This window comes from Schistocerca piceifrons, chromosome 4, assembly GCF_021461385.2.
Source record: "Schistocerca piceifrons isolate TAMUIC-IGC-003096 chromosome 4, iqSchPice1.1, whole genome shotgun sequence".
Lineage (NCBI taxonomy): Eukaryota > Metazoa > Arthropoda > Insecta > Orthoptera > Acrididae > Schistocerca > Schistocerca piceifrons.
In genome coordinates this window covers 573,096,609-573,111,479 of record NC_060141.1, presented here as the reverse complement: position 1 = coordinate 573,111,479, position 14,871 = coordinate 573,096,609, and the positions used below count along the sequence as shown (strand labels likewise).

Below are 14,871 nucleotides of genomic sequence, written 5' to 3'. Positions count from 1 at the left end.
TTGTTTGCAATCTGTTACAACATTCGTACACTGATGTGCATTGATGTCTGACATGAGGCAACATATGACGAACAGTTGTTGCTAAAAGCGCTTGTCTCTACGGGCTAGGGACCGTGTGTACTCTGCAGTTAGTAAATTACTTACACAGTATGATTTGTATTTGAAAAAAGGTATAAGTTTCTGACGAAAAATAAGCAAAACTATTAACTACGAATAATACAATGGCAAATCAAAACGTAATTAATGTTGCCTAATCCTCATTGTTATCAGTGGACAGTTGTAGGGCGCACAGAGACCTTTCCGTCCTTTCTAAGTGATCTCACACGGAACTTCACCTACAGCCCGCCTTCCCGCTCACCGTTCACGACTGTATCAGGAAAGGGTGGAATGACAATCACATGCAAAGCACCTTCGGCCGTACTTGGAAAGTCTTCTAGGGAGCGTAAACGCAGATGTAAATGTAACTGCACTGTTCTTGATATTTACAATATGTTCGTAATAACGAAGTGAAGGTAGCAAGCCTTCTTGCGAGAATACAACTTTTTTATTTTGTTTAATCTTCAAACATGTTTCACGAGTCCGCAGCTCGTGGTCGTGCGGTAGCGTTCTCGCTTCCCACGCCCGGGTTCCCGGGTTCGCTTCCCGGTGGGGTCAGGGATTTTCTCTGCCTCGTGATGACTGGGTGTTGTGTGCTGTCCTTAGGTTAGTTAGGTTTAAGTAGTTCTAAGTTCTAGGGGACTGATGACCATAGATGTTAAGTTCCATAGTGCTCAGAGCCATTTGAACCATTTGTTTCACGACAGTTTTGGCACCCTCAATAGTTTTCTTTTTTCTTTTATTGTTTCTCAAATACACTGAAGCGACAAATGTCATGGGATAGCGATATCCACATATGGCCGTAGTGTCGCGTACACAAGGTATAAAAGGGCAGTGCAGTGGCCGAGCTGTCATTTGTAACCAGGTGATTAACGTGAAAAGGTTTCCGACGTGACTATGGACGCGCGACGGGATTAACAGACTTTGAACGAAGAATACTAGTTAGGGCTAGACGCATGGGGCATTCCATTTCTGAAATCGTTAGGGAATTCAGTATTCCGAGATCCACAGTGTCAAGAGTGTACCGAGAATACCGCATTTCAGAAATTATCTCCCAGCACGGACAATGCAGTGGCTGAGGCCTTCACTTAACGACCGAGAGCAGCAGCGTTTGCATAGAGTTGTTAGTGCTATCAGACAAGCAACACTGCGTGAAATAACAACAGAAATCAGTGTGGGGCGTACGACGAACGTATCAGTTAGGACAGTGCTACGAAATTTGGCCTTAAGGGGCTATTGAAGTGGACGACCGACACCAGTGCCTTCGGTAACAGCACGACATCGTCTGCAACGCCTCTCCTGAGCTCATGACTATATCGGTTGGACGCTAGACAACTGAAAAACCGTGGCCTGATCAGATGAGACCCGATTTCAGTTGGTAAAAGCTAATGGTAGGGTTCAAATGTAATCCAACTGAACCGATCGTTGGCTGGAAATGGTTATGTTAGGCTACATGGAGATCGTTTGCAGCCATTCATGGGCTTCATGTTCCGAAACCACAACGGAATTTTTATGGATGACAAGTGTTCGCGATTGGTTTGAAGAAGATTCTGGACAATTCGAGCGAATGATGTGGTCACTCAGATCGCCCGACTGAACCACATCGAACATTTATGCGACATAATCGAGAGATCAGTTCGTGCACCGGCAACACTTTCGCAATTATGGACGGGTATAGAGGCAGCATGGCTCAATATTTCTTCAGGGGACTTCCAACCACTTGTTGAGTCCATGCCAAGTTGAGTTGCTGCACTATGCAGGTCAAAAGCAGGTCCAACACGACATTAGATAATATCCATGACTTGTCATCACAATGTATATACAATGTATTTTATGTAGGTTAGGTATCTGTTGACATCATATTTTGTTGTTTAGATTGCATATGAACTTAAGCATCGGTTTACATTGTGTGTGCCGTGTGGCTGCAACTGTAATCAACCAAAACTCTAAATTAATAGAGCATGACATAAGCAACACAGGGGTAACGTCTGCATTCCATTTTTGTTTAGCTGATAGCCTTTAAACTATATGTTCCCGTAAAACAGTTGACATGCCACTTCTTTGGCGCTGTAGTTAAGCTGTAATGAACAGTACTGGTTCCTATTTGGCTGCTAAATGTGTCGTTTATGCTTTTGTGTTTGAAATGAACAGGAAGAAACGTCATTAAAAAAAAAACCCTAACAACCACATTAAAAAGAAAAAAAAAACAGCTCGGGAGAAGATTCCTACAGAAATGGAGAGAGTCAATGAACAGACATATTTCGCCGGAATATACACTGTGTGATCAAAAGTATCAGGACACCTGGCTGAAAATGACTTACAACGTCGTGGCGCCCTCCATCGGTAATGCTGGAATTCAGTATGGTGTTAGCCCACCCTTAACCTTGATGATAGCTTCCACTCACGCAGGCATACGTTCAATCAGGTGCTGGAAGGTTTCTTGGGGAATGGCAGCCCATTCTTCACGGAGTGCCGCACTAAGGGGAGGTATCGATGTCTGTCGGTGAGGCCTGGCACGAAGTTGACGTTACAAACCATCCCAAATGTGTTCTCTAGGATTCAGCTCAGGACTCTGTGCAGGCCAGTCCATTACAGGGATGTTATTGACGTTTAACCACTCCCCCACAGGCCGTGTATTATGAACAGGTGCTCGATCGTGTTAAAGGATGTACACTCCTGGAAATTGAAATAAGAACACCGTGAATTCATTGTCCCAGGAAGGGGAAACTTTATTGACACATTCCTGGGGTCAGATACATCACATGATCACACTGACAGAACCACAGGCACATAGACACAGGCAACAGAGCATGCACAATGTCGGCACTAGTACAGTGTATATCCACCTTTCGCAGCAATGCAGGCAGCTATTCTCCCATGGAGACGATCGTAGAGATGCTGGATGTAGTCCTGTGGAACGGCTTGCCATGCCATTTCCACCTGGCGCCTCAGTTGGACCAGCGTTCGTGCTGGACGTGTAGACCGCGTGAGACGACGCTTCATCCAGTCCCAAACATGCTCAATGGGGGACAGATCCGGAGATCTTGCTGGCCAGGGTAGTTGACTTACACCTTCTAGAGCACGTTGGGTGGCACGGGATACATGCGGACGTGCATTGTCCTGTTGGAACAGCAAGTTGCCTTGCCGGTCTAGGAATGGTAGAACGATGGGTTCGATGACGGTTTGGATGTACCGTGCACTATTCAGTGTCCCCTCGACGATCACCAGTGGTGTACGGCCAGTGTAGGAGATCGCTCCCCACACCATGATGCCGGGTGTTGGCCCTGTGTGCCTCGGTCGTATGCAGTCCTGATTGTGGCGCTCACCTGCACGGCGCCAAACACGCATACGACCATCATTGGCACCAAGGCAGAAGCGACTCTCATCGCTGAAGACGACACGTCTCCATTCGTCCCTCCATTCACGCCTGTCGCGACACCACTGGAGGCGGGCTGCACGATGTTGGGGCGTGAGCGGAAGACGGCCTAACGGTGTGCGGGACCGTAGCCCAGCTTCATGGAGACGGTTGCGAATGGTCCTCGCCGATACCCCAGGAGCAACAGTGTCCCTAATTTGCTGGGAAGTGGCGGTGCGGTCCCCTACGGCACTGCGTACGATCCTACGGTCTTGGCGTGCATCCGTGCGTCGCTGCGGTCCGGTCCCAGGTCGACGGGCACGTGCACCTTCCGCCGACCACTGGCGACAACATCGATGTACTGTGGAGACCTCACGCCCCACGTGTTGAGCAATTCGGCGGTACGTCCACCCGGCCTCCCGCATGCCCACTATACGCCCTCGCTCAAAGTCCGTCAACTGCACATACGGTTCACGTCCACGCTGGTGCGGCATGCTACCAGTGCGATGGAGCTCCGTATGCCACGGCAAACTGGCTGACACTGACGGCGGCCGTGCACAAATGCTGCGCAGCTAGCGCCATTCGACGGCCAACACCGCGGTTCCTGGTGTGTCCGCTTTGCCGTGCGTGTGATCATTGCTTGTACAGCCCTCTCGCAGTGTCCGGAGCAAGTATGGTGGGTCTGACACACCGGTGTCAATGTGTTCTTTTTTCCATTTCCAGGAGTGTAGTTGCCATTCGCGAATTGTTCTTCAACAGTGGGAAGCAAGAAGGTACTTAAAACGTCAATGTAGGCCTGTGCTGTGATAGTGCCACGCAAAACAACAAGGGGTGCAAGCCCCCTCCATGAAAAACACGACCACAGCATATCACTACCGCCTCCGAATTTTACTGGTGTCACTACACACTCTGGCAGATGACGTTCACTGGGTATTCGCCACATCCACACCCTACCATTGGATCGCCACATCGTGTACCATGATTCGTCACTCCACAAAACGTTTTTTCACTGTTCAATCGTCCAATGTTTATGTCCTTACACCAAGCGAGGCGTCGTTTGGCGTTTACCAGAGTGATGTGTGGCTTATGATCACCCGCTCGACTACGAAATCCAACTTTTCTCACCTCCCGCCTAACTGTCATAGTACTTGCAGCGGATCCTGATGCAGTTTGGAATTAATATGTGATCGTTGGATAGACGTCTGCCTTTTACACATTACGACCCTCTTCAACAGTCGGTGGTCTCTATCAGTCGACAGACAAGGTCGGCCTGTACGCTTTTGTGCTGTACGTGTCCCTTCACGTTTCCACTTCATTATCAAATCGGAAACAGTGGACCTAGGGATGTTTAGGAGTGTGGAGATCTCGCGTACAGACGTATGACACAAGTGACACCCAATCCCCTGACCACGTTCGAAGTCCGTGAGTTCCGCGGAGCGCCCCATTCTGCTATCTCACGACGTCTAATGACTACTGAGGTCGCTGATAGGGAGTACCTGGCAGTATGTGGCAGCACAATGCCCCTAATACGAAAAACGTATGTTTTTGGGGGTGTCCGGATAATTTTCATCTCATAGTGTATAGGCTGTATCTCCCATGGGAGATGTTTGGTAAGCCATAATAAGACACAGGCAAACAAAAAAAAGAGGTTATTACGACCACAGTAGAGAGATTTAATAACAAAGGAAAAACTCTTCTCAATAAAAAATAATACAACTTCTCAGACAGTAACAGGCCTGGAGCACATATGAGTAAACGTAATGGGATGTGAAGACTGTGTCACTGATAATCCCTAACGACGGAGTTTGAGCATTTGGCTTGGTTGAAATGATAATGAAATCAAGACCCTACGCTGTGGACAGGCGTTAATATATCGACGGAGACAGTTGAAAATGTATGCCCGACCGGGACTCGAGCCTGGGATCACCTGCTTACATGCCAGACGCTCTATCAATCTGAGCCACCGATGTCACAGAGGATAGTGCGACTGCAGGGATTTATCTCTTGCACGCTCCCCGTGAGACACACATTCCCAACTTAATGTCCACACACTACATTCGTAGTGCACCTGCCCATTACACTTATTACTCGCGGCAGACAATCTTTCCGCGTTCCGTAGGAGTTCGGGCAATACTTGTGGATCCGTACAGAAAAAGGTCAATGGCCGGTTAGCCTTAACTACATTCATATTCGGCGTAGTTGGCCCACAGGCATGCCTCGGATTTCGCTGGAATGTCGTAGGTTCCGCGGTGGTGGCTTTCGACCAGGATGATGGGCTGCTAAGAGCCGCTGCATGAATTGGCCCAGAGCTCCGGTGGAGCGAACTGCCGCTCTGTACAGCCGGGGCGCGGAGGATATCTCGCCATTCCAGTTCGGAACAAGTGTCACGGCGGAGGAAATAGGTCCCTGCCACGGAGGACCTCTGGTGGCGCTTGTCCTGCAGTCCTCGTTGTGATCGACGCAGTCTGAGAAGGCAACGCCTTGTACTCATGCAACTCCGTAATGCATCAGCGTCTGAGGGGTTGCGATCCCTTTAGGCAACGTCGGGTGTATGGCAATAGTTTAAAGGCTATAATCTAAATCGAAGTGGAATCAAGACGTTCCCCTAACATCCTTGTGCTGCAGATGATATTTTGTATTAGTTTAGATTAATTGCTGATTTATGTTTGCAGCCACAGGGCGCACATAACGTAAAAAAAAATTATATCTGCAACCTGAACAACAACAAAATCTCATGTCAACATACTTCTACCCTATATAAAATTTGTGTGTATATATTACAGAAAAAATAAAAGAAGAAAACCTACCGAGGGTGCCGCAAATGTGGTGAAACATGTTTGAATATTAAACAAAACAAAACAGCTGCGCTCTTGTAAAATGCAGACTATCTTTAATTCACTGTCATTTTCTGCAAGCACGGGAACAGAGGTTAAAATTCCATTATGGTTATTAATGTTTTTGTTTGCCGTATCATATCTAGTTTGCATACTGCACTCCGCTCAGGTGCTATGTTGGACTCCGTATTTGGTCTGAAGTCACAGTTTAGATTTTAAAGGAAAAAGAGCTGCATTGATCTCTGTCTCGGTTTTCAGGATAATTTGTATGGGATTTGCTTCCCTTTTCGTTGTCATGTCCTAGTTTGTGGAGTCATCTGACCACTTTCCAGAAAGTTAATTTTCAGTATGGTCTCCCTTACGGCGCTGCAAGACCTGTAGCAGTTCCTGACGTGTTTACCTTCTGTTGCAGGGCTACGATCGTGAAGTCTTTCACCGAGTTCTGGGTCGGCGTCGAGTCAGCTCCAATCACCGTCCGTGTAGGTATCCTGCAGCTTTGCCATATTTCATCAGCCATCTACCTTTAAGTCCAAATCACTTACTACCACTCTATCTAATCTCTAGCACATATTTTGTTTAGCTCGTAGTTAGAAAAAGGCATAGTTATACCTCCCATCTAACAAATCTGCTGCATTTTTCGTGTTTAAAAATTACAATGGTAATTTTTTATGAGGATACTGTGTGATATACTATGGGAACTTTATAAAAGTCTATTGTTTCTTTCATTTGGTCATTATAAGCTATAAAATGAGCTTCAATAATTAAGAGTAGGAATATCTATGTAGTGAGCATTCAGACATACAGAACAGAATTATTGCCGCTGATTTTGAGTGTAATCACATCATTAAAACTAACAGATGTCCTTCGTTAAGTTCCACTAATTTTATACGTGTGTTTCATAGGCATATCATCAATTTAGATTCCTTATTTTGAAAGAGCTTGTTTCAAAGCTTTGAAAAGATAATCTGAAGGGCATTTCGCTTATTTGCGACAGGTATTACAGCTGAAACGTCGCTTTTTTGCTACAGGGACAGAAGGTATAGCTACAATTGCTTCTGGTGTTGTGAACTGCATTTTATTGCATTTGTGGATCTCTGTTTTAATAAATTATGGTGCAGCGGCTCTGCGAAATTAATTCCTAACAAGACGAAACGAAAATGTAGCAAAAAACTTCGAATTTGGGCCTACGAAACGCAACAAATTAACAATTTATCACACATTTAGAGACGAAATTCTTCCGTTTTTATTTTCTGCTACAATATTGTTAATTTTTGTTCATCCTTATGGAAACTGAACTAGCAATTGCATATAATTATTCAACATGACATAAGAATTTTATGTTTACTATAAAATGAACACAGTGGCTTGGAAAACTGATAAATGCGAAGGAAACTACTCATTCATACACTGATCTTATCTGCAGATGAATATTGCTCTAAATGCGTAAACGTTCAACGAATTGACTGGAAGCATCCTCCCACACTATTGAACCGATCTGCCACTTGTCCCATAATTGTGTCCCCATACAGTCAGATATGTTAGCCCTACGATTTCACATCCTGATCAAGCAGTGTTCCAATATTAATCAACACACGAAGTGCCTCTTGCTAGAATGTCCACATCTACATTTGCAGTAGCAAATTGCTATTACTAGCAAACAAATATGTAAGTGTGGAGCATAATTAGCGTAATAAAAAATTTTATGTGTCAGCCGAAAAAGGTAAACACACTGTCATATAGCGAAATCATGCGGCTATATCGGTTTGATATTGATGACATCCGCACTACGCTATGTTCACTTGATAGATATTCCTACTATATTGCCAATTATCACAAAAATTTGTAATTGTCGTGTTTCTGGCTTTTGTTGAATTAGATTGTAGCTCATCAATACCACGAGATTCGATGCATGTCGTTCCATAAACACTTGCCTGTGCATTTAAAATGGAATCATTAATTCACGACTGTGACATCTACTGCGACCCCATATGCCCCTCATGAAGGTAACTTGATCGAATCCGTAAGATGAAAGACATTTTAAGCGACGTATCACTGATAATGTTAAGAGAGGGTGAAGCGTACACTTGCTTATGGACCACGCCGTGGTTTAAACTCCAAAACTCACTGCATGTCCCAATATAGTGAAGGTTTGTGACGCTGTTAGTGATCCGATTGCCAGATGAGAAGTTCGCACTCCGTGGTCCCCTTAGTGCTATTAGTAGGCTATATGCTGGCACACGGATGTATCTTCCCCTATCTCACGCGTCTGTTCATCAACTCTTCTCTCTCTCTCTCTCTCTCTCTCTCTCTCTCTCTCTCTCTCTCACACACACACACACACACACACACACACACATACACAAATGCAGTCTGCTTGCAATCATCAGTCGCCTACTACGAAGATAGAACAATCCGCAGACAAAAGCTGACTATACATGTGATCAAAGAAAACCGTTACAGTTAGGCAACTGAACCCATCACTCAGCAAAACTATACGGTTTTGATTTACCGATAATAGTACTGAAACTCAATTGAGGAGCTTATCATTCATTTCTCACTCCTATCGTGAAAGTTCAAACGCACATTATTTCTTGCAGTGAAGTTGTCGTTGCCACTTTCCTTATTCTATCTTTGTCACGGCTCTGGCTTCCACACTGGAGATAGTCCTAAAACACTACCTATGTGTTTGTTCCCTTTATTTATGTGTCAAAATACGCGTATTTAGCGGTGCTGACGCAAGAGTTGCGAAATCCGTTAAACTGCACTTCAAGCAGTATCTTAAATTGTCTTAAACAACGCACTTTATCAAGCAAACGCCGCTGGTAAGAAAGAAACTTGTTAGCAACTGCATGTAACGACATATGTTTCACGCCCGTATATCATACCTTCATGAAATTCTTCCTAGGCGGTGACAGATGACCTAGTGCACGATAGCGAAGTCTTTAAAAACCTAGCATACCTTGGATGTCGGACCTGGTCATCTAGCGATAAACAGCTTTCCTGACTAAAGATGTCGCTGAATCCAATCCTGGCAGATTCATAGAAATTTTTCAGTGTTTCCTTAACCTAGCCTTCTCCTCTCAGTGTGGTGAAGATTCTTGAGGAACGGCACCCCTTTTCCCAGGTAGTATTACAGTTCTAGGTTAGGGATACGGAAATTGGCGGAGTGGCGCCCAATTGAAACACTTGCATCAGGCCGTTAAGCCACTACAAATTACTGTAGTGAATAGAATCGCCAATGCCTCAAACAAAAAAATGCCTTTAACACCGGCAAAATATTAATATCAAATGCTCATTAACAACACATCAAGTTACAGTAAAGAGACACAGAGACAGGGATTCGAGAGTGAAGGTTCATCTATTCTATTGATTCCCCTTGGTTACAATCAGTGCACCGAAAAAAATCATATCGAGATGCAACAAATCTCTTAGAATCAGTTTACTGAGCCTTCTAGTAGACGATAAGAGTTGTCCCCTGCAGGATCAGCGCCCTCGAACCTCTGCTAAATGTAGCTAATCGGATTTTCAAGGTTCAGCCTTGAGACTAGTTATTACCACTTTGATAAACATCACTTGATACGCGCAGCTGAGTTATTTAAATGCATTCTGAGAATTTTAGAAATGTTTCCTGATAATATAAATTACGTAATACAGAACTAAAATTAATTTTTAATATATATTTTGGGGAGGCTCTGCCTCAGAGCCTTCAACTGCTAGGCACGACTGTTTGATCTTGACATTTCTAACAATGAAGATCCTCTTTAGCAAAAACATGCCATCACTTCGACATCTACAACAATTCCTCCTCCTCCTCCTCCTCCTCCTCCTCATTCTCCTCTTCTTATTGTTCTCTTTCTTCTTCTTCTTCTTCTTCGTCTTCCATTACATAATTGAACAGTTGGAACAAGCGTTAATAAGTAAGTGTTAGAACTCTAACCATACTGCAGGAACATTGTACGTTTATTAATAGATTTCTGTTTTATTTACAGACCTAATAACGCCGTTGCTGTACGAAGACAGAGTAACCGATTACGACGAAAAGTATTAATATCACAAACATCACATACTACTGGCATCATCGCTTTACTCGCTTCTTGAAGTCAGCTAACAGAGCAACCAGTCATACTGACATAGGAGACACTTTCTGTCTCCCACACAGTAATCTCAACCGTCGGGAAACGACACTTCCTGATTATCTTTCCTCAGCCAAGAACTGGCTAATTGCAAGTCGAGGTTTACGAATGTCTGCATCTGCCTAACATTCACTCATCAAAAATCTGTACTTAAGGCTTTGAAAATAAAATATAGTCTCTACTAAAGAGTTTAACACCATGTACTGAAAACTTGTCTCTTCTTCAGATGTTGTCTGTCCTTATCTCCAAAATTTATCAGCTACACAATCTGTTCTACGAGGGATTGTTATAAAGTTTTTGAAGCTCTTGGGAGCTTCTGAAGAGAATGGAAAGGTGCTGGAATCACAAAATTGTATTTTAAAAACAGTTTATTAAACCAGTCAAAATCTCTACAATGAAGAAAACAGACCGATGACAGAATGACAAAACACGAAAAAAATTTAGAGTATAAAGAAACACTTTCAGCGCAAATGGTCAACAAGGAATAAAGATCAAGAATAATCCAATTCAGCGGATTAAGGGCAAATAACAAGTGACATTCACAGCTAAACTTGAAGTTTTGAATTACTGCAGCGACAAACACAGAATCACAAACCAAATTGCTGCTACATAATTAATATCTTTGTGACTTTGTTCATAGGCAGAAAATGGAAATCAAATGACAAACTCGGCGACTGAAAAACTGGCTCAAGGCCTAGTTAAAGGTATGGTTTATAGATTAGCCAAAAAAAGTAAGCTAATGCAAGTACAGTACAGTAAGAGGGGACTGCGAATTTTACAAACACTGACCTTCAGTAGTATTCATATAAATAAGATGATTTACAGGTTAACTGAATTAGCGGTCCGTGATCACGGAAATAAGGATACATTCGGTGAAGGGGCTTTAAGTTTTGCCTGAAATTCCCCTAAAAGGCAAGGAATCCACTGGTAATGATAGTATGATTTAAGGCACAATGATCACGCAAACCATAGGTGGAATTTATACTATAGGTCGCCTGTAACCGGCGTTTCTTTATCCAAACAAGAAAAATATTTCCATATAATCAAGTACAGTTTAGGTAACTGAAAAGTTCAAGTGATGCAAGCTACTGTAGTGAGAATTCCAAAAACAATAACAGATCAGGAACATAAATACTGATAACGAACTTTAACAGTATTTTAAAAGAAAGGCATCTACTGACTTAACGGTCGGCGGTCTTGTAAACAAGTTTTATAACTGGCGAAGGTGCTTTAGGATTTGTCTGGAATTTGATGAAAACACAACAAGTCCATAAGTAACTATACAATAGGGTGCTGCCCCACATTGGCCAAGTAACAGCCTGAACTGATTCTAAAGGACACCCTTAGGCTGTGTTTCTTAGATTTACTAAGAGATTTAAAGACAATTTATAAAACAAATCACATAAAAATTGAATAACTGAAATATTCGTGGCGAGGTTAGCGCTTAACCCCAGGGACAGCGAACGACAGCAGTAGCCGCTCAAGCACACAGAGTCAGCAAGGCCAAAGGGCAGCAGGCCAAAATGACAACTGAAAATAGTTAAAAGACAGAGGGCTAGTTACAAAAGTAACAAATGGTAAGTAATAGAGATTTAATACACTCAGCTGGCCAGGCGTCTTAGCAAAATTAGATACCTTTAGTCAGTCGTAATGTAAAACTGTTTGATGAATGTTACAGTGATGTCGCCGTTAAATAATTCATTAAATAATAGCTAATTTTAGCACATATGTACACTGCCAGAAAAGAATTAGTACACCTCTTTAGAGGTTTTCAGTTCACTCAAGATTTGTTGTTGCAATAGTGAATATGAAGTATATGAAATGATTACATTTAGGGATCAATACCACAAGCAGTTCTGAGGTACTAGGTACCAACACATACTGCTGCTACTGATGATGATGTATGGTTTGTGTGGCGCTCAACTGCGTGGTTATCAGCGCCCGTACAAATCCCCAACCTTTGTTCAGTCCAATCTCGCCACTTTCATGAATGATAATGAAATGATGAGGACAACACAAACACCCAGTCATCTCGAGGCAGGTGAGCACATGCTGAAACACCAATATCAGTACGTGGCCGGCCGGTGTCGCCGTGCGGTTCTAGGCGCGTCAGTCTGGAACCGCGAGACCGCTGCGGTCGCAGGTTCGAATCCTGCCTCGGGCATGGATGTGTGTGATGTCCTTAGGTTAGTTAGGTTTAACTAGTTCTAAGTTCTAGGGGACTAATGACCTCCGAAGTTGAGTCCCATAGTGCTCAGAGCCATTTTGTTAAGTCCCATAGTGCTCAGAGCCATTTGAACCATTCTTTTTATTAGTACGTGATGCAGCTTTCACAGGAGACAGTGCGTTCGCTGACTTCGACAACCAGTCGATCGTACATAGGACGAATACTGTCCTGGGATATGTTATTCCACGCCTGCTCGAGCTGTTCACGTAGCTCTGTAAGCGCTCGACTGGAGACAAGTCCGAAGGTCGTGTTGGGCAGGGAAGTTGCTGCACGTCTTGCAGACCACGTTGAGTTTCACGGGCAGTGTGTATGGGCGAGTGTTACCCTGTTGGAACAATACATCACCTTCCCGTTGCAAGAACGGCAAAAGAACAACATTCTGGATCTACCAAGCGCTGGTTAGCGTCCCCTCGAGGAACACCAAAGGTCGGCGAAAGTTGTAGCTCATCGCACCCCAGATCATAAGGCCTGAGGTGGGACCAGTGTGTCTTGGACCAATGCAGTCTACGAGACAGCGCTCACCAGGTCTACGTCGAACGAGCGAACGACCATCACTTGCCTGCAGGCGGATCTGCTTTTATCGCTGAAGACCACGGCATGCCATTCCATCTTCCAAGTGATCCTCTGACGGCACCAGTCGAGCGTGCAGCTCGATGCTGTGGCGTGAGTGGGAAGTGGGGTAGAAGTGTGAGTGGGCGCAGACCCACTTATAATAACCGGTTTGCAACAGTTCGTGTTGACACTTCTGGGCTCACGAACCCTCTTATATGTGTTGTGGTAGCTGTATGATCTGTCACTGCTGTTCTTGCACTACGACGATCCTGGGGCGCGTCTGTGCTGTGTGGACGTCCAGAACCTCGTGTACGGGTGTGAGAATGTTTGCGTGAACAATAGTACCAGCATCGATGCACAACTGACGCAGCACATCCTACGTGTATCGCAGTTCCCTGAAAGGACCATCCCGCCACTCGGAAGGCCACAACTTGACCTCTTTCAAACTCGCTCATCTATCTGTAGGAAGCACGAGTGCGTCCCCGTGGCATGAATGCCTGCTTGCTTCACACGTTTGCACCACACTGAGTCCTCTGCCTCCGAGCATTCCCATTTAAAGGACAGATCTGGTAGCTATGCCACACCGCTATTGTTGGCCGACGATCGGCCAGGTGGCATATTCTGTACTTGGGTCAAAATAGACGTCATCTGACCAGGTGTACCAATTTTTTTCCAGTAGTGCACAAACACGATTAAAAGTTACTCAACATAGCTATATGGTAGTACACATGCTTCAGTAGGACAAATCATAAAATCAACTAGACCAGCATTAAGGGAGAATTAGTATTTAAATGAAAAGCCAATTCCACCAGACAAGGACTACTTTAGAGTATTTTCGTTAAGTAAAATGCAGAGCACTAAATAACAGGCAATAAAATACCAACACCTTAAGGAGAACTGTCAAGTGTGGCATTAAAAAAAAAAAAATTTGCAGAGTGAAATCTTGAAAAGAGCCTTAGAGAAAATGCAAGCTGTCCATGTCGTTCGGTGACGTGGCGAGTACACAAAAAACTTGATGCACGTTCGCGACAGTTTGCGAAAGCGCGCATTACGTGACTAACACCAACGAGCGCCTTTGATCTACTATACCAGACCGGAGCAAGCTACAAATATCAAACTTTCGATCGTCACTGCTGCCAGACAGTCACTTCCCAATAGCTAGCCGAGCGTGGACATAATTACATCCCGTTCGTGGCTGTTCACGTGGCCCAGCATCCTCTAGTCTCCCAGGAATGGGCCAGAGGCAAACCTAGCGCAAATACAATTGATATCAGAAAAAAATATCAAGCGCGGACGGCACAATTTTAATGAACATCTCGAAAAAGTCAACTTGTGACTATTAAAGTTGGCTATGGTCCTTCCCTACAACTTCTGCTTTCACTGAGACACATTACACCAAACGACAGATAACTTGGCGGAGGCCTTGGTCGTTGAAGTCTACAGTTTGGTTGTTCAGAAAACATTCTACATCGAAAATCCTGGAAATACCTGTTCCTTCAGCCGAGAAAAGAAGAAGAATTCACTGGGCACCATTTCAAGGGAATATGGCGGAGTAGAGGGGCGAGGGATAAAGGAAAACTTTGATAGCTCAAAGAAACAGCATGTGTGACCGTCCGGTGCGTAATGAGCCGGGGCATTATCGTGGAGCTAAAACACTCCCTTCTTCTTGACAGT

General features: G+C 44.3%; 1 protein-coding gene across 1 annotated transcript in view; it reads left to right on the top strand.

Annotated features, from left to right (window-relative positions):
• Positions 1–10,628, top strand: part of LOC124795417 (putative defense protein) — a 28,195-nt gene extending 17,567 nt beyond the window's left edge. Inside the window, exons 5-6 of the mRNA XM_047259441.1 lie at positions 6,698–6,764; positions 10,275–10,628. Of these exons, the coding sequence (XP_047115397.1) occupies positions 6,698–6,764; positions 10,275–10,280 (73 nt within the window). The 3' untranslated portion in view covers positions 10,281–10,628. The remainder of the gene's footprint in view (positions 1–6,697; positions 6,765–10,274) is intronic.
• Positions 10,629–14,871: the final 4,243 nt, after the last annotated feature.